Source organism: Aspergillus tubingensis (genome assembly GCF_013340325.1).
Source record: "Aspergillus tubingensis WU-2223L DNA, scaffold_3, whole genome shotgun sequence".
Lineage (NCBI taxonomy): Eukaryota > Fungi > Ascomycota > Eurotiomycetes > Eurotiales > Aspergillaceae > Aspergillus > Aspergillus tubingensis.
The window spans coordinates 3,118,925-3,139,259 of record NW_023336277.1 but is presented as its reverse complement, the minus strand read 5'-3'; the positions used below and the strand labels follow the sequence as shown (position 1 = coordinate 3,139,259).

At 51.0% G+C, this 20,335-nt stretch overlaps 3 protein-coding genes across 3 annotated transcripts; 1 reads left to right on the top strand and 2 right to left on the bottom strand.

Moving 5' to 3' along the window:
* Window positions 1–229: 229 nt before the first annotated feature.
* Window positions 230–2,061, bottom strand: AtWU_02164 (tubulin alpha chain; the record flags this gene model as incomplete). Its single annotated transcript, XM_035497278.1, has 7 exons — window positions 230–696; window positions 765–1,268; window positions 1,330–1,401; window positions 1,450–1,537; window positions 1,600–1,753; window positions 1,831–1,889; window positions 2,050–2,061. 7 exons carry the CDS (start codon window positions 2,059–2,061, stop codon window positions 230–232), a joined length of 1,356 nt encoding a protein of 451 aa, XP_035353171.1.
* Window positions 2,062–5,309: 3,248 nt separating this feature from the next.
* On the top strand, window positions 5,310–8,178 carry AtWU_02163 (Mechanosensitive ion channel family; the record flags this gene model as incomplete). The annotated part of the gene is made up of 2 exons (XM_035497277.1): window positions 5,310–5,948; window positions 6,013–8,178. 2 exons carry the CDS (start codon window positions 5,310–5,312, stop codon window positions 8,176–8,178), a joined length of 2,805 nt encoding a protein of 934 aa, XP_035353170.1.
* Window positions 8,179–9,952: 1,774 nt separating this feature from the next.
* Window positions 9,953–16,199, bottom strand: AtWU_02162 (protein kinase RIM15; the record flags this gene model as incomplete). Its single annotated transcript, XM_035497276.1, has 2 exons — window positions 9,953–15,562; window positions 15,630–16,199. The coding sequence occupies 2 exons, from the start codon at window positions 16,197–16,199 to the stop codon at window positions 9,953–9,955; spliced, it is 6,180 nt and encodes a 2,059-aa protein (XP_035353169.1).
* Between the last annotated feature and the right edge of the window lie 4,136 nt (window positions 16,200–20,335).

Here is a 20,335-nt window from a genome sequence, read left to right as displayed (position 1 = left end):
TTTCAAAAGACCGATGAATTCGTGTGCTCATATTCTCCCGCAGCGCATGTATCAGTTCATTATTAGGTAAGAGCAGGGGAATCAAACAACGCTAGGGACGCATAAACAGAATGAAGGGGGTTGTCGCAAGCATTATGGACGGGGCAGACGCAATTTGACCGGCAAAGTGAGACAGACACACCAAGAAAAAGCGACCAAAGCAGCACAAGCCAACAGGGTGTGAAAGGTATCAGTACTCACCCTCCTCACCCTCCGGCTCCAGACTGTCGTTGGCAACTTCTTCATAGTCCTTCTCCAGCGCAGCCAGGTCCTCACGGGCTTCGGAGAACTCGCCTTCTTCCATACCCTCACCCACGTACCAGTGAACGAAGGCGCGCTTCGAGTACATGAGGTCGAATTTGTGGTCAAGACGACCCCACGCCTCAGAAATGGAGGTTGTGTTGGAGAGCATGCTGACGGAGCGGTCGACGGGAGCGAGCTCGGTGTCGGGAACGCGAACGGGCTTCTGGTAGTTGATACCCAACTTGAAACCGGTAGGGCACCATTCCACAAGATTGAACGAGGCCTTGGCCTTGAGAGAGGCGATGGCCTGAGTGCAGTCACGGGGTACCACGTCACCGCGGTACAGCAGAGCCACTGCCATATACTTGCCCTTGCGAGGATCACACACCACCATCTGATTATTCGGCTCAAAACCTGCAGCCTCTGTTAGCTATCCACCCACGCCAATACCTCGACGACAAGCCACGAAGAGAAATACATACACTGGAATGTGAGATCCTGCACCTTGAAGCTCTCGTGGGAGCTGCGGCTGCTCGAGACCACGGGTGCATACGAAATCAGCGGATAGTGGATACGAGGGAATGGCACCAAGTTAGTCTGGAACTCAGTCAAATCGACATTGAGGGCGCCATCGAAGCGGAGACTTGAGGTGATGGAGCTGACAACCTGGGCGATTAGGCGGTTGAGGTGCTCATAGCCAGGACGTGGGATGTCCAAGTTGCGACGACAGATGTCGTAAACCGCCTCGTTATCCACCAAGAAGGTGCAGTCAGCATTCTCAATAGTGCTGTGGGTGGAGAGAACAGCGTTGTATGGCTCAACGACGGCGGTCGACACACGAGGGGAAGGGTACACCGCAAACTCGAGCTTCGACTTCTTTCCATAATCGGTGGAAAGACGCTCAAGCAACAGGGCACCAAATCCGGAGCCGGTACCACCGCCGAAGGAGTGGAATACCAAGAATCCCTGCAGAGAGTTGCAGTTATCTAGTGTGTGTAAGCCTAGTCCCGACAGAGTCAGGTTTCAGATAAATTGTGGTAAACTTACCGGAGACGCGGCGAATGCGGTCGGCAACTGATTCAACGAGCTCCTTTCCGATGGTGTAATGTCCGCGGGCATCTGACGAGCATTAGCTTACATGTTCAGGCCGGATTAGAAGAGACGTACAGTTATTGGCGGCGTCTTCCTTTCCGCTGATCAACATTTCGGGGTGGAAGAGCTGACGGTACTGGCCGGTGCGGATCTCATCGACGGGCTGCATCATCAATTCAGCATATACGTTATATGAGAGAGGCCATCCATCTGGAAAGGTCGTACCGAAGGATCAAGATCCACGAAGATAGAACGAGGGACATATTTGCCGCTGTGTGTCTCTGTGAAAAAGGTTTCGAACGAACCACCCGAATTAATTGCGTCTTCAGCCTCAGGATTGAGCTGGCCATCGGCCTTGAGACCGTGTTCAAGGAGGTACCTGCCGTGATGGTCACAGGTCAGCATGGGGTCAACGACATCTAGATTGGGGTACCATAAAAAGCGGTGAAGACATACAGCTCCCAAGCACTGTTACCAAGCTGGATACCAGCCTGGCCGATGTGGATGTGGCAGACCTGAAGGAAAGCAATAGTTAGAATAGAGCAATGTTAAGCTTCGATTAGGCAGTTGAACGAGTGTCGGTGCATGAGGTTGTGGAATTGGATGTTTATGGATAAGGGGAGGGGGTGACGGTGCGGGGGTCCAAAGGTAAATAGAACGGGGGGGGGGGTATACCTCGCCTCGCATGTTGGAGAATGGGTCCGGTTATCGTTGTAAACAGACGCAAGGGATTCGCCCAGCGGTGTCAAGGTGATGAACTGGGATGACAAGCAGTAGACTTGCAACCCCAGAGGATGATGGAAGAAGAAGAGGGGAAAGAGATGGAGGATGAGGGAGTTTCTGGATCAATAGGATGGAGGATGGAAGGAGAGAGCATCAGTCGTTCTTGCCGGTCCAATAAACAAGACAAGGCGCATTGGACCAATCAGCTGCCCTTCTGCTCCCGACCGATCAGTCGATCAGCACGTGAATTTGACTAACTCGGTCTGCTTCCTCCCAGTATAACGGACACCAAAAGTTTTGGCGCCTCGATACTTCAGAGAATCATAGAATTACACTCTATCGACCACGGAGTTCTTTCCTTCCTATTCCATGCCTTCTCCGTCATCGCGGAATCCTCTACACTCCACGTGCCTCCTGCCGTGGAATGCGGGGAAACCATCCTTGGGAATCGTGATGTGTGACAGCGGTTTGACCTGCACAGACCAGGGGTAGCTGCGATGCCCCTGCTGGCTTTGCAATACTTATCTGTATGGAGTACACCGTAGATCTACTCAGAGGGGCGAGTAGGATGCTACGGACATCTGATGGAAAGAGATAGTATGGAAATGTTCACTGTCGATCTTCCCCGCACTCTGCCCCTACCCCATGCCTACTATGCACCCATCTACGCCTACAGATTCTTTAGTTGCACGGGCTAACAAGAGCCGGAGAACAGGCAGGCAGGCAGAATGACTAGTCACGAATGACCCGATCACAGAGTTTGGCTTGTATTGCTGGCGGTATGGAACACTTGAACACTGGCAGGTAGATGGAAATCAATGCGGCCAAGTTGTTGTTGAAACGGCAAACCGTTATCGATGGATACCCTGTTACGATTTACAGAGTGACTGAGATGGTCCTTGCGCTTCGATGATTTGAACATCGTAAGCATAATTCATAAGCTTCCATTTACGGTTATCATGGCCTTCCCATCTACCGTGCAGATGACCGCGGCGATCTTCAGTGGACATGGCGGGGCAAGACACGTCAACAGCCGGGAGCGGACCTGCCAATGGAATTCGCGTGGTCAAACGCAATGATGTAGAGGGCTGATAGCCCAATCGAGATCGACTCTTTGACAATTGTGATGGGTGAGTGGATGTTGGATGTTGCATATAATGGAGGATGGAGGTAAGCAGGAGCATAACTATGCACATACAACTGCCAATTGCACAAGCCTATCAGAATAGCGTTTTGTAACTCCGAATATCATGCTGGGTAGGTATAATATTTCGGCAGGTTAGCCGCGTCCCTCCTTTGTCACCTATCATAAGAGGCGGTCTCAATCATCCATCTAAGACTGATGTAGAGGATTGGTTGGTTGCAAAAACACTAGTGTGTAGAAATCAGGTTTTTGAGACGTCAAGACTCAGATGGTGTCTATGGTGGAATCCTCCAGGCTTAGCGCCATATACTAGTGTTGAAGCTATAGACTGCACTGACTCGCGCCTAGCAAACCATAATATCCCTATTAAGATGAATGGCAGCGAAAGAAATCGTGAAGATTTCTGCTAGGACAGTAACCGGACATGACGTCCAAATTTCTGTATAGAGTCCAGGTGAAAGACATAGGCAATCTGCGCAGGGGGCGCAAAAGATTTTCGAGATTGGTCTCCCACGTACGTAAGTGCTGACCCAAGGATCAATGAAGATGATGACTTTGTGCAAGACTTTGTGCACAGCTGGGAGGACAGCCCGGGAGTGCCTGATGTGGCGTTTCTTGGCGGTGGCCACTTTTTGCCCTTTCCACATTTATTGCGTTCAAGACTTCGGAGAATAATCGCTGGAGGAGAGATAACATCATTTTGGTCTCCCTTTCCAGACTTGACATCTGTCTGGAACCCTCCCACGGTCAGTCAGCGGATTTTGCATCTCCGAAGTGAGGTAGGAAAAAAAAAAAAAAAAAAAAAAAGTCTCCTACATAAAATCCGAATAATCTCCCTTATCTGTAAGCCCGCTGCAGGACCAAATCCCGCGAAATGCCAAGCAGCCCCCCCTCTCCCTCTCAGGTAACGCAAGTCTCGCTGTGAGACACCAGACTAAGGCTGCAACGATGGAGGAGCTAACGCAGGTAGTTTGGGTTAGCATGAAGGGTACACTGGGTCCCAGAGTTTTTCTTTGGACCCGTTTGAAGTTTCTAACGTTAGATGACTCGGACCCACTGGGCGCCACTGGGCCAGAACCGATGCTGAGGGCACGCCCACTGAATGGATAGTCTAGCAGTGGGATCCATATCGATCGAGGTCTTGGATCGTAGAATGACCGCCACCCGCGGCCACCCTCTGATAAGTTCCGCCCATTGTTAGGGTGCATGGGCTGAGATAGTTCCCAGGGTAGATGGTCAATCGACAACGGGAATTGCCGACTTTGTCCCTTGTAAACAGGCATATAGGATGGTGTTTATAAAATGGTCTTTTGAGAAATACTCAAGTGCATAACCGAAGCCTTGACTCGACTAGGAATAGAAATGGTCTGGACTTTGCCAAACCTTCAGTCATTGAATCTCCAGTTGGTTTAATTGTCCCGTGCGATCGGCATCTCGCCCGCATCGATCTCCTCCTCCTTCTGCTCTGCTGCTGTCGAATTGTCGAACCAAGGTCCAGTCTCATTTGGTCTGGTACCTTTCTGTCTTTTCTTTCTGTCTTTTTGTCTTTTTCTTTTCTTTTCACGGGCTCCCCACCCTACACTCTGTCCTATTCCTCTCCTCCTCTTGTCATTACTCTCTTTTCTTCTTCCTTCCTGCATCTCCATCTTCTCCTGCTTGTTTCTGTGCATTTTTCCTTTTCCTCCGTCTGCACAATCCTACTAGTGCCCGCTTATCTCCCGTTCCTCTTTGAGCCCACCGGCCAGAGTCAATGCATCATTAGCTTTGTTGGTTTTCGGAAGGAATTCCCACCAGTGTAGGTCAGTCGTCGCCCTTGCTCGTGCTTTTTCTCGCTTGCACCAGACCCTCTTTTATTATCCAGGTTGTTTCTCTTCATTTTGCCTATCCTTTTTATTCTTCCATCCTTCACTATGTGTTTGTAGTCGAGCCTTTGCATGGCCTCCTCTTGATCGACATCGGTCTAACTTACCCAGCATCTAGTCGATTCCGGATCAGATCGATCTATAACCTCAAGGCTGGTCAGCCTGTAATCTAGCCCTTCGCTGTCGACTCTTGGCCTGGTGCCAAAATGTCGACCTCCATGGGAGATCATCTTGCTCCTGATCATCTGGAAGAGAAGAGCAAGCACAGATCGGACGATGGAACTCCTGACTCGGACGAAGGCACTTACGTCTATGACGGTGCCAGTAACGGAAACCACCTGAGAGTGGACACTTCTTACAATGACTTGGATAGGACCGCCCTGGCCTCTCCGGTCACTGCGAGAGAAGAATCTACGCGTCTCGAAGACGACCTGGCAGTTATGGAAGCAGAACGGATGGTTTCGCGCTCCACGCAAGAGGCAGAGTCGAAAAAGAGTGTTCACGACGGCCGTCCATCCACCTCTCGCTCGCGGTCACGTTCTCGCTCGCGCCCTAACGAACATGTCGACGAGTTTGACGAGGCCACCAATCCGCTGCATGAGAAAGCTGCAGTTTACAATCCACCCGAGAATCCCAATACCAACATTGCCAGATTCGTCAAGAGACTCCATGAATCGAGTTTCATCATCCGTTACCTTACCTACATCCTGCCTCTTGTGATCATCCTACTCATTCCGTTGTTGGTTGGCGCGCTGGCTTATCCTAATGCCAGTGTCGGAGGTGTCCGGCTGGTTTGGTTTTCAGTCTGGCTGGAAATCGTCTGGTTGACATTGTGGGCTGGAAGAGTGAGTACTTGTGATATCGTTGTCTGTTTAGCCATCGCCTCATTGCTAATTCGATTCTGGACAGATCGTCTCCAAGCTGATCCCTATACCTGTGAACGCGCTCGCTAGTATCTTCACCAACAATGCGAAGAAATGGCGTGATCTTGCCAAGCAATTGGAGCTGCATGCAACTCTTTTCTTCTGGTGGTTGGGTGTCGAAATTTCGTTTCTGCCCACAATGAAGAATCATCACGTGGACGGAAATCATACTACGCGCTCCTGGGAAAATACGCTCAACAAGATTATCATTTCCGTCTTCGTCTGGACGATCCTCAACCTGGTGGAGAAATTCATCATTCAGCTTATTGCCATCAGCTTCCACACGCGTACTTATGCCGACCGAATTGAGATCAATAAGTTCCAAATTGGCAGCTTGACCAAATTATACGAATTCTCGCGGAGGAAAATCACTGCCAAGGACAAGGAGTTTGAGGAACAAAAACAGCCCGGTTCTAATAACGGCCTTAAGATCCCGTTCCATTACGCTGGTAAAGCGGGACGTCTTGCTAAGGGTGCCTTTACCAAGGTCGGTGATGTGGCCGGCGCAGTTGCAGCGGACTTCACTGGTCGCACAGCCACCAACAGCAACCACCCTTACCAGGTTGTGCTGGCTTTGCTGCGAACCACCAGCGGTTGCCAGGTTTTGGCTCGGCGACTCTACCGGACCCTCGTGCGGGATGGCTTTGAGACCGTTTTCTCCGGCGATCTGAAGGAAGCGTTTGATAACAATGACGAAGCCGAAGCTGCCTTTACTATGTTCGACAAAGACATGAACGGAGATATCTCCATGGAAGAATTGGAGTCTGTGTGCGTGGAGATTGGACGCGAACGCAAAGCAATCACTGCGTCCTTGAAGGATCTTGACTCTGTTGTTGGAAGACTCGACAACATCCTGGAATTCTTCGTGGTTATCATTACCCTGATCGTGTTCTTGACCTTGATTTCCACCTCGGCTGCTGGTGTACTCACGTCTGCAGGCTCCAGTATTCTTGCGTTGTCTTGGCTGTTCTCTGCCACCGCACAGGAGTTCCTTCAGTCGGTCATTTTCGTCTTCATCAAGCACCCATTTGATGTTGGTGACCGTGTCACAGTATATGGTAACTCTGGTGATGCGGGTCTGGGTGATGACTACTTCGTCAAGCAGATTTCTCTGTTGTATACCGAGTTCAAGAAGATGCAGGGTCACGTTGTGCAAGCCCCGAACAGCTATTTGAACGGTCTCTTCATCCTCAACCAACGCAGATCAGGCGCCCTGGCCGAGGCTGTGCCTATTGTCATCAAGTATGGCACGACACTCGAGCAAATTGATGGCCTTCGCCAACGCTTGTTGGAGTTTGTCCGCAGCGAACGCCGGGAATTCCAGACCAATATCCTTACCGAGATGCGTGAGGTGACCGAAAACTTCTCAGTCACCCTCAATGTTGTTTTCTTCTACAAGTCAAACTGGCAAAATGAGGGCCTGCGTTTGCAACGTCGCAATAAGTTCATTTGCATGCTCATGCTTGCCTTGCAAGAGATTGGCATCGAGGGCCCACGCATGAACCTCCAGGGTGCCCGTGTCGACATTCCTTTCCATGTCGCTGGGTTCCCTTCGCATAACATGGGTGCTCCTCCCGGCAGCAGTGATGGCCGGCCTCCTCCCACCCCTGTCTACCAGCATGACTCGATCCCCGAGAATACCGGCTCCAGCAGCTCTGTCCGCCAGCATTCTATTCTTCGTAGGGGCGCGGACGCCGCCGCTGCCCGGGCCCGCGGTGACTCGATGCTCACGCGGAAGCATGTTGACTTCTCTCTGGGCATGCGCGACGTTTCTTCCGGCGACGTCATGGGCGATGTCTTCGAAGACCGCGGCACTCGTGTGGATGACGTTGTTCGGATGGCCAACCGCGAAACCGCAGAGCGTCGCATCCAGGAAGAAGAGGAAGAGCAAGCCGAGCGGCAGAGCCGTGCATCTGGCTCTCACCGCCGAAGCCACTCCAACACCAGCGCCGCCCCGTCTGCAGCGCGCTCCGGTCGTCAGTCAATGGAATCCCACGGTGGTCACAGTTTGTCCTCCGTCAGTCGTGGCCGATTCTTCCGTCATCGCAACAGCATCAGCAGCCGCGGCCCAGCCGATCTGGAACAAGGGCCAACCCACGGCCAGCAATCGCCTCAGATCCGTGCCGTGTCGCCCGCTATGGACGAGAAATGATTTTATTTCAGCTAGTGCGGTGTTCATTCTGGAAATGACTGCCCTTGCACACTTGTTTATCGTCCCTTTACATACTGTTGAGTGATTTTTTTCTTGATCATATCAGCATAGCTATTTATAGATAATACCTTTCCGTACATACCAAAAGGCGGCATGTCTGTTTCTATTTGCATCATAACTGGTTAGACACGCACCAGTATACATACTGTTACGGCTGATTGGTTGAAATGTCCAATTCGCTAGACTACTAATGTTGTGTGGCTGGTATGATATCAGCTCATCTGGTCAGTGTCAGACTTGTGTTCATTTTCTGTGGCATATTCCATCGATACATAGAATTCAATAATGATGTGCACTGAAATATTGCTTGGCCCATATGCCCATTTAAAAACTACTACTTACTACTACTAGTACACAGCGCATTATCACAAATACTACAGACCTTTCTAATCATCAAACAAAAATAATCGTTTGCCATAACACTAACATGGAAACTCGGAACTGTAACCCCTTACTACGAAAACAATAGGAACCCTCCTCCCCTATCATCATGACACAATAAATGACCCAATAAGCAAACACTCAATAACATCATGGGAACTACGCTAACCCACAAAACCTAACTTTACTAGTACACTACACGCCTCGAACAAGAAGGTCTTTGAATAAATAGATCCGTACAATCAAAACTTTCATAATAGAATCTACCATTACCACTCACTACTAGTATACTACTAAGTAGTATCTCGTAACATGTGACACCTTCTCCGCACCCCCGGCGGGACGGCCCTCCCTTCCTACTACTCCCTCCGCTTAGTGGTACTCTGTGGTTGTTAACGCTCGTTTCTATACTAGGTTTATTTTAGGAACATACATCTATATATAGTATCGGATTGAATTTGTAGTTGGGTGTGTGTGTGTGTGTGTGTGTGTGTGTGTGTGTGTGTGATTTGAAGACAGAGAAGGCGAGATGGTACTTAGCTTTTGTGCTCGTTATGTAATGTAAATACTTAAGTAAAGTAAGGGGCGGTCTGGATGGTTTAAGTGCTGTAGCCAGAGAAGATCTTATCTTGTTTTTCTGCATTGGTAATTTACTACTACCGATTAGGGAATCTGTGAGGGGGGTGGTTTGAGATTGTTTTAGTGGAGATATCATCTCAAGAGGGTTGGTGGGGCTGCAGATTACTATTAGCCTACTATGTGTGATTATGAAAGGTCGAAAGATATCTGATATGATATGAATAGGAACAGAACTACAGTATATAATATACACCTGGACTGGTATGTTTACTGATGCAAAGCAGGTAGAAGAGAAAAGCTGGACTCTTTTTTTTGGGAGAAATCTGGTACGTATAGGTACACACACACAATTTTGCTCTCAAGAAGAGGAAAATTTCAGAACAAAGGAAATGGGATATACGCCTGGATGATGAGACAAGAAGAGAGTAAGTGGAATAATGAGCAAGAAAATGAAAGCCAGAAGGAGAAATCGACAAATGAGTGGAACTCAGACAGCCTGGTTGAGACGACAAACACTCCCAAACACCCGCTAGCCTTGAAACGCGTGTGGAAAATAAAGCAATATGAAAAGGCAGAAAAAGAAGAGGAATGTATTTTAACAGGTGCAAAAAGAACAATATGTCGTAAGCATGGAATGATATAAGTCATATAATCGCACACAATAGTGGACCGTACGTGGACTCTGTCCAACGCATGCCACATTGAATTGCAGTCTTTGCAAGGTCTACCTTGATAGTAAGATGGTGTCGGCTCTTTATAGGTCGGGTTGAGAATGGGTGGAACCCAAGTATGGATGGGGAGAAGGTGTATGTAATGGTCGAGGTGTGGCATCAGCATCCAGATACCGGTCAACATCAGCTTCTGAACCATATTCCGGAGCCAAATTGTCCCCGGTAGTCTTGATGTAGGGGGTTTCCGGGTCGTCTCCTGAGGGTTCAGACTCTCCGTCTTTCGTAAAAACGATAGGGGGTGTGATATGCCCAAGTTTAGGTGTTTCGACGCTGGCCTCCATGGCCTGTGCATCTGGAGTTTCTGTCGTGTACGGTGATGTTGACCGATCTGAGAAGATTGCTGGTATGTCCATTTTCGACCCTAGCTCCACGATGGGCGAATGCTTGGGGCTGTAACCTTCAACGGACCCCGCAATCGCCTCCTCGGGAATTGAAAGGTTCTCAAGATGGCTCTCCAGACTTGGACTGTGCGGAGAGCGAGTGCCAGTGCGTTCCTCGCTGTATTCACTGGCGCCGCCGGAACCTCCACTGCTCCGTCGCTCCAACGACTCCCGCTCCCTCTTGAGAAGCTCCTCGCTTCCACTGACAACGCTACCCCTGCTATTGGTTCTCATCATCTCTATACCTAGCTTAGAGCCAGGGCGACGAGATCTTTGCTGAGGGCTGCTTGATCGTGTCTGAGAGTTTCCGAGCTCTTCATCTTCATCATCGCCAGACTCGGCACACTCGTAGCGCTTGCGTTCCAACGACTCTCTCTTCGCCCTGATCGCTTCACTGGATCGCTGTTTGCGAGGTGTAAGGTTTCCAGACGTATGAACAGTGGGTGGTGCTGAAGACGCGTGAAGTAGGCTTGGGAAAGGCACTGCATCCGAGCCTGATGTGGAACTGCCATCCGTCGGTTCTTGTACTCGAGTCACATCTTCGGAAATCCCAAGGCCACCTCTATCCTGTTCCGGTTCTTCATTGTGATGACTCACGATGACAGGGCCATCATCTGGTTTGATCGACTCCGTATCGCCAAAGTAACTGCTGACGATGGAGTCCTCTCGACTGGATCCTCTGTAAGAGCTAGAAGGCACATGTGCGAACCCCGACGAAGCTGTTGAACTTGGGCTATGCTCGGCTTGCACAAAAGCCTGGCGTATCGTAGAAGGCGGAACACTCATTGACTGGGAAGGATTGTAATCCTTTGGAGGTGGCTTCCACTGACAGAACCTACACAGTGCTTCCGTGAATTTTGTCAGGGTTGGAGGCTTCTCAATGAGCGCGTCGAAATGGTGGGTTTCTGGAAGATCCTTAAGGTAGCCTGTAACCGCAATGATTGGAGTATGCCGATTCGCACTACGCGTTTCCCGCACCATACGCGCGACATCGGCCCCAGTTACCTGGGGTAGCTTGAACTCCGTCATGATAATGTCGAACTGCACTTCGCTGAGAGCGTAACGCATCGCTTCGTTACCGTTTACCGCCGTAATGGTACGACATCGCAGTTTCTCAAAGAGGCGTTCCATCACTATGCGAGAGACCGGATGATCTTCACAGATGAGCACGTCCAAGGGCCGGAAGAATGGCCCATCGGGGAAATTGATCTGTGACATGCGCCTTGAGCTTTGACGGCGCCGCTGTACTTTAAGCAAGGCTTTCGTACGCGGATCCTCATTGTCTGACGAGGAGGGCGAGATATCGAATAATTGGCTGCGGCGTTTGTAATGGCCCACGGCATATGTTTCCTTGGCTAGAGATGATGAGAGGTCCCCGTCCTGGGAGCCGATGGTCTGTGATCTTGCTCGTGAGGCAGGAGCACTGCCATGGCGCTGTCCAGAAGGTGTCTTGTCAGGCGAGTGAGCCGTGGCTCGAGGGGGCTTTATAGGAGACGATGATGCGGAGCCGTGCTTGAGACTTGCCATCCGACCTTGATCAACACTTGCGGGCTGAGAGCTTCCGGCGGACTGCGAGTTATTAGAAGATGACCCGGACGTTTTTCTGCGCTCGTGATTTTGACCGGTGCTAAATTGAACGAGAAGCGGGGACGAAGGCTGGGAGGGACGACTGGGAGACGAATTCGCCTGGCTCATGCTTGAAGGGGACGAAGGCCGGTTGTTGCCTTTGGTTTGAGACAAAGTCCGCTGTAGGGGCATCGGTAACGGGCTGCCCTCCAAAGTGGGTGGTGCAGGCTGAGTGGGGGCTTGATCCTGGCCACCTTGCGCGTGTCCCTGTTGCTGAGAGCCGGTGGGAGGAACGTGACGTTGCTGTGCTTGCATTGCCTCCTGGCGTAGTTTTTGAATCACGTCCTTGTTGGCCTTCTCGAGCATGGGAAGATTCTTGAAGGCAAAGTTGCCAAAGTCATCGGCCATTGTAGGCTCACTCAGCCTCCTGCTACGTGACTCACGCACGTGAGGTGGAATGTGCAGAGGCATCAACGGTCGCTTCATCGAGTTGACATGAGAGCGGACTTTGAATAAGGCATCATGAGGCCGATCTTGGGGGTATGCGCCAGTGGTTAACGGCGGTTGAGGTGGGCTTGCATCTTCCAGTTCTTCAGCAAAAGCTTGAAGCGTGGCACCACGAGCGTCGAAGTATTCGGTATCTTCGGGGTTCTCAATGTTGGGTACGAACTGCGCTTTGTCCTCCAGTAAGGTATCCCAGTTAATATCAGAAAACCAAGGGTGGCTCCGGATCTCTGCTCCACCATTTGGGTATTTCTCATCCACATTAGCACCTATCCGTTCACGAGGGTTCATGGTCATGAGCCTATTCACAAGATCAATAGCTTCGGGGGAAGCGTATTCCTCAGGTTCCTCCGGCCAGTTGATCCTCCGGTGAAGGATGTTGTCGAAGACCTCATCTGGAGTTCCAGCATTGAATGGCGGATAGCCAAAGAGGAACTCAAACATAATGCAGCCCAGGGACCACCAATCACTCATTTCATCCTGACCAACACCGTTGATGGTTTCCGGGGCCAGATAATCTGGTGTACCCACAAACCGCCTGTTATGGTCCTCGGGGTCAAACAGCGCCATTAGGGGAGGCATCATTGACTGTTGTGGCGGAGTACTGTAGGAGAAGGAATTGCTCATTGTGGGTTGAAGCGGGTACAAGTGAGGAGACTCACCCGCCTCGCTTTGGCTCTCCTCTTCGGGTAGTTGATGCTGATGGTGGTGGTGTTGGTGTTGGCCCGGGACGGGCACAGGCATAGTCCCAGAAGCTTCACCACCCTCGTTGACAGACAAAGTGCGGAACATGGCATTCAAACTCTCGCTGGCGCCGCTATCGCTACGGTAGCCGGATGCTCGACGTGAAGTCTGCCGACTGAGTCCGCCCCCTTGATTGAGGCTGAAATAAGATGGTTGGGGGATGCTGCTAGCAACATCTGGCGTGATCAATGGTGTGGACCCGGGGGATCCACTGCCTTGGAAATCGAAAGACGCCGATCTGGAAGATGTAATTGACGTTGCTCGAGGAAACGAACCCTGCTTCAGAAGATCGGGTGCTGGCTCATTGTTCATACTCTTGAGGACGCGTTTTTGACGCCCAACAAGACCCATGCGTGACAGTCCGAAATCAGTCAGCTTGAGATGACCCGTCTGATCGATGAGGAGGTTGTCTGGTTTGAGATCACGGTGAACGATACCCCTACCATGGAGATGTTCGACCCCGAGGACTACTTCCGCAATGTACTTTTTCGCCCAGTCCTCGGGCAGTCCACCAAGAACCTTGACAAGAGAAGCGCAATCGCCGCCGTTGAGGTATTCCATTACCAGGTAAAGGTAGTCCTTGCTGGAGAATGTCCAATAGAGCTTAGCAACAAAATCGCTTTCGCCTTGCCACATCATAATCGCACGCTCCGCCTTGACATTGGTGACCTGATTCTTCGCGACCATGTCCGCCTTCTTCAACACCTTGATGGCAAAGTATTCTCCAGTTACTTTTTTCTTGGCCAAGTATACACTTCCAAAGGCACCTTTGCTAATTGGCTTGATGATCTCAAAGTCCTTGATCGACGGCGGTGCTGGTCTCGGTTGCGGCTGGCTGGCGGATGACAAATGCGGTGAAACGGGAGGCTTTACGATATCGGAAGACGTTGCGGACGATTGACGGCGATGATGAGGGTAGTGGATTTGTGCTAGCTCTATCGCATTTGCGGAGGGAGATACTATAGGTGACGGTAGACTATCGGCGCCGCTCGAAAGACGAGCCCGGGGCATTCGTAATGGTGAATGTGGCCCCGATACCCTGGCCGGAGAATGTTGTCTGCGAGGTGAGCTAGAAAGACCGGGAAGGACTAGACTCCTTCGCTTTCTGTCCATACTGCGGTCGGACGAGGGCGAGTCGGTTCGCACGGCACCGGGGAAAGCAGAAGAAGGAACGCTGCTGTCACTGTTATCACCAGCATCCAAATCTATCAAAGAGAGACCCCGTCTGGATGGCTGCGATGTCCCTAACACCCCGGCGATACTCTTGTGTGATCTGGGTGTGGGACATTCCATCGGGCTGTTCGACCCAGTCGACACAGCGACTGAGGCTTTGCCTTCGGAGGAGTGGTTGGACTGGAACCGGTCGGGCGAATTGCGCATGGACATGGTTAAAGCGGACATTGCAGGCGGTGCTGTGGATTCGCGCTTCCCTCGTATTATCGGGCTACTTGCAGTCACGGCGGGTTCGTTGTCTTGGGGGGCGTCATCGTCTGAGGCACTTGAGTCACTGAGCTGGCCCGCCGCAATTCGCTCAGCTTTAGTGAGAGCTGCGGTGATGCACTCCTCTACCAGTATTGTGTATTCGATGCGAATCCGCTCGGCATACTCCACAATTCTTCTATGGCGGATAACCGCATCGACTTTTGCCTTGGCGACTTGTTCGGTATCGGTGCATAGGGCCGCGAGTCCTTGCTCCTGCTCTAGTGTATTAGAGCTGGGTGACTGCCACTGGAGAACCTGCGAGATACGAGATTCGGACTGCGGTGACAACGTCCGAAAATCATCACTGTTGTCCGCGCGAGATTCCTTGATTACAGGCATGTTGATTTCCAAGGCAGTGTCGCAAAGGTCAAGGATCAATTCAACGACGCGAGCTAGCGGACGCCGCACTGCGAACGATCGAGCGCGAGTATGTCCGATTCCTGAGGCCGAATGATCTCTGGATCGAGGCGGCGTGCCAGGAGCGGAATTGGCACTAGAGACTGATCCGGATGACGGTGCGGAGGCCGCTGGAGATGGCCCAATTGGTAGGCCTTTGTACTCGGGCTGGGGTGTCGGAGGGGGGTTGCTCTCCCCGAGTACCAACGGCCTGCTTTGTCTGGCTTCTAGAGCATCTAGCACTTTGACGATGGCATGACGGTGCTCGTTGAGATTCTCCTGAGCTATCTGAACATCCATCTCGGCCCGATGCTCCTGTAGACAAAGATCCGAATGTTTCTCAAACCACCATGGTGTGATCTGACGTTCACAAATACGACACAACACAGGGTTTGGAGCTGGATGCTTCGAAGGATCAGGCTCACTAGCAGCAGCCTCAGCCAGAGTGGTCAAGTAATTCGCCAACACTTCCGCTCCAACGCCCAAGGATTCGACTAGCAAAGGCGGAAGGTCGATGGTGACTTCTCTCGGTTCCGTAAACGGTCGCAACATCCACATGGTCTGCCAATGTAGAAAATATTGGTTAGTCTATATCACGTATACCACATCGACTGTTGCAGTGACTTACATGTCCAACTCCGTCAGCAGTCCGATCAAACACCATGATACCTTGTCCTTCCAGATGAAGGAGGTCATGATGGCGGTCCTCCTTCTCTGCGGGGGCTTGTGCTTCTTCTGCAATGTCGGTCGCTTCAGTAGCTTCATGCTCTGGCTCCGCAGGTCGTGGCTCTGGCGAGTACTTCAGGACCGAGTCGGGGCCCATATGGACTGCGAAGCGAATAAACCGACTGCGGGAGTCATCCTCCTTCATGCTCTCTATAGCATCGTGAAAGACGTTCTGGTTACCGACCACGATCTCCGATATCATCCGCCCCTCTATTGACACCGGTGACGTGCCGACGACCTGTTTCCATGATGGACTGACCCATTTGACGCGACCATCGAGATCCAAATCAACAATGACATTCAGGGTTTGTTCCGCCGCTTCCTTGAGATCTTCACGTTCCTGTCGCATGTGATCGACGCTGGGGGAGCGAGTAGGAGAGAATCTCGGATCGATACTCCGAGCTTCCTGCCGCAGGGCAGTCACGGCGGGAGGAGCGAGGTATTGAGCATCATCTGTGCCATTGCCCGCCATGCTGAAAAGGCGGAGCCGACAGGAATACCGAAGACTGCCCCGAGGGGAGGACGAGGGGAAGTCGAATGACTGAGAGGCGTGGGGTGTGAAATCAAGCGAGAGAAATTATACACGTTGAGCAGCTTCCAAGCAGGACCGTCTGCCAGGCAGAGCGGGTGCCCTTTGATTGTTGGTTATGAATGCATCCGCAGTATTAATTGGCCATGGCTGGATAGCGGGGGACGGTGATGACGAGACAGCAAACAACCCTATCGCAACAAAATAGACGGGGAAGTGCACTTTTTTTTTTCGTTTTTCTGGTGATAAAGAGGGAACGAAATATTTCTTTTTTTGTAGATAAAGAAAGAAAAAAAAAGAGGAGTATCTCGTGATCACGTAAGGACAGAGGAGGAAAGCGAAACGAAGAGGGAAAAGCGGCTATGCGGGGGAATGGCGCGACGGAGCGTCAACGCGAAGCCAGGGTGACGATTGACCGAGTCAACCCCCCGGAACGAGGTCGACTAGAAGCAGGGAATATTCGGGGTTGGTGAAACCAGACAGCGCTGGAGGAATAGCGACATAGAATAAACAGAGCGGCGGGAGGAAAAGGAAAGCCAAGAGGGAGGGAAATGGCGAGACGAACAAGAATTAAGGGCGAAAAATAGATGGGGAAAAGGCACAGCGAGAGTGAGTGGGAAGACAAGCCAGCAGCCAGCCAGCCAGCCAGCAAACCTCAGGAATGGCAGCGTCAGTCCGTCGTACTATTCTTGTATTCCTGTATGGAGGGAAGAACGTGAGAAACGGCAAGTTTACCAGTCTTTACCCGTTTGGTATCCACTCCGCCAAATCACACGCCGCCAACGGTGACTGCGGGTCTGTGCGGTACCGTTCGGTATGGTAAAATTGGCGGGAAAAGCAGCAGCGCAAGACTTTCGATCAACGATTGACTTTCACAAGTCCAAACACTTTCTCAGGAAAGAAAGTCTTCGGTTGAATGGACACAATCTGGATGGGTTTTAGGTTTCCCGCCTGAAACCATCGTAGCTCCAAAAGGCAGGGGAGATGCTGGTCGTCTGCTTCTAAGTAACTGCCGATTGAGAGACAGTCAGAAGCCGTTCCAACCGGAAAATAATACTTTGTAGTTACTACGTCGGAGTTGATAACATGATTCGCATTGAGAATTATTACCAAAGTTACTCCGTCTTCTCTGCTGTCTAGTACTTTGTAGTATAGCAGTATAGTAGTACACACTGCAACTAAAGTTACTTTCATCACTAATACCGGCATATTCAATTAATCTTTCTTACTTTTTCGCTTCCCTTCTCTTCTTCCCCCCTCCTCTCACCTCACCTTCCCTTCTGACACACGGTGCATCTACTAGTAGTCTTAAAGTCTTTCCGTCCGGGATTTCTTACCGCTGGCTAAGGAGTGGTGGCTCCATCTGCAAGGTGCATTAGGGTATGGATCACAGTCCATTAGACCTCTCAGAGGAGCCGCGGTGGAGGCCCGGACACACCCGTGGTATAGGCATCTAGTCACTAGCTACATCCACTTAACTGTACCTAGCTGCACAGTTATCTAGGCGCTGCTTCAACATGCGCCAGAACCGCCCATCATCTGCTGGTATTATCGTCGACATTATCCGACGGACAACTTCCATACGTCTGTTATTCGCTGGCCATCCCCCAGCTCCCTCTCCCTCACTCTAGCAACGGGGCAGTGATTCATCCTAGTCCGATGCTGCATCCTCCCCACTCGATTAACAAATCGAATGCTTGGAGAGATATTGAATTAATCCCAACACACGGCTCGTTCCTCAGGACACACTCCTCTCTCATTTGTTGTGGCCTGACGATTATCGGTCGCCATTAACATCATTGCCGTCATCATCACCCAGGAACCAGCAGTGGCCCCCCCTCCATTCAGAGACAACGCAGCATTGCCGACCTCGTACTTTCCCGTGGGTGAGATAGCGGAATTGCTTTTCTTCTTTCCTTTCGGTCTCGATCCCTTCTGGAGGGAGGTCAGTCCGAACCAACACACGACAGTATCCGCAGCCACGAAGCGCCACTCTAGACCCCGTCTCAACGGTCGGGCCATTTCCATTTGGCGCATCTCTTCGATGGGTTTCTGTTCTCGAATTCCTGTGCAACCGACCGTACTCTTCTCGCCCCTTCTAACACGCAGCCGTCGCAATCTAGAAAACCCTGTAGACTGAACTGGTGCAAATTTTTTGTCACCCCGGAAAGGATCCTTACGAGTGAATGCGACCGAGGGCGTACGTGTGTTGCCTGCAGCGTCCCATTTGCGCCAATGAATACCAGAGGGCCGACTACACCAGAACGTCACCGCCCGGCCAAAAGAAGCTGAGAACCATAATGGTTAATAATGGCAAAGAACAAGAGTCTCTCATCTGCTTCCGCTGTACCATGGATCAAGCTCCCCCAGACCCAGCGGATAAGCTGCTCACTTGACTCCCCTTCGCCCCCCCATGAGATACATCATTCGATCCGGGACAGGGGACGCTAGAAGCCCGGATTCATCTCCAGCTAAACTGACTGGGGTTCCGCTGGTAAGCGAGGCAGGTTGTCTGCATGTCTGCAGTTACACGCAGTCCGGACTGCGGTCGGCCATTGGCCCGTGACAGATCATAGTCTCAGCCCTGGATTCCGCGCATTCGTTCGACTCAGTTGCGGAATCCACTAGAGACCATCTTAGCAGTATCGGTTTGTTATCCCTTCTGCGATTTGGTGGGGATTGACCGGTAGCAGTCAAATCGGTATTGAGGTAGTATTGTTTTTACTCTCATGTCACTCCGGTTATGACCCGAAAATGGTAAATCCAGGCTCGTTCGTCATCAGGACTCCTTCCACGTACTCCCCGATGGAGGATAACACCAATCGGTATATGATAGAAGCTGAGGTGGATGTTTCTGCGGGGTAAACCAGGTGGGGAGGTTCCAAAGCTGATTGACGGCGTGGCTGGAGACCAAATGCCATCCATGACCGCAAACGATCCCTTCTTTTCTTTTTCGGTCCGCCTTTGGTCCTCCTGCTGCTACCTATCAGACCAGTAACGTCCTTCGGCTCTGCTTGACGGCTACGCAATAATATCATGATGATGACAATGATGCGCTGGTTGGCGATCCACCCCGTTTCACCTCCATTGCCTCAAAATCTCGAAAATGGCGCCCTGAGGACCTCCCCAACCCCTGGACATCGCTACAAGCCAATGACGACCGTATCCCTGGTTGTATTCTCGAATTATTCTATCGCCATCAGCCAAACATCCAAATCCCATGGGTCCCAGTCTCTTCCACCCTGCTCAACTGTGAGGATCACCGTCTGCAGGTGGCGTAGGCACGTCCGGCCTCCCGTACATGAAATTCGATGAGAGTTCCTGCACCTCCCACATCCGAGACTGCATTCCACCGTCAATCCTTACCGAAGGGGCCAAGGAGAATGAAAGCAAAGGTGGAACAAGAGCAATGATGGGCCTTTTGTCTGTGGAGGAAACAACTCCCTCCCCACACTCAGCACACAAATTCCTCCCTCGTTTGAACCACTTACAAGCTGACACCATTAAACCCAAAAATGTACTCGCCTGTTGAGATCGTCCAACATGAACAAAGGCATGAGAGGGAGGATGACAAAAGTACTACTAACTACCACGATTCTTCCCTTAAACTAACCAACCATATCTCCCATCCCCGCACACAAGACACGCATGGACGGACATTGGCCGATCCCACGAGATCATCTGACAGGGGGTTCCCAACCTAAATACGGACAGAGAAGCATGGGAAAGAAACTCAGTCAGTCACTCCAGTAACAGTAACCTTGCTTACATACCACACCACCCATACAATGTTAATGTGTCAAAACCAAAACCAACAAAGTTAACGTTCAGCCACCTCCGCCTCTAAAACCAAAAAATTCTTCCTAAGGTACCTAGTACTTACCCAAACTAGCAAGACACCTGGGTGAAAAGCAGAGAAGCAAAAAAACATAATAACATAATAAAAAAGAAAGTGAAAATGGGTCCACGGAATCAAACGACCTGGAACCCTACCACCTCATCATTGATTTGCACGGGGAGGAATATATACATACACATGCGCCGCACACATTACCATATATCTCGCTCTCCATTCAAAG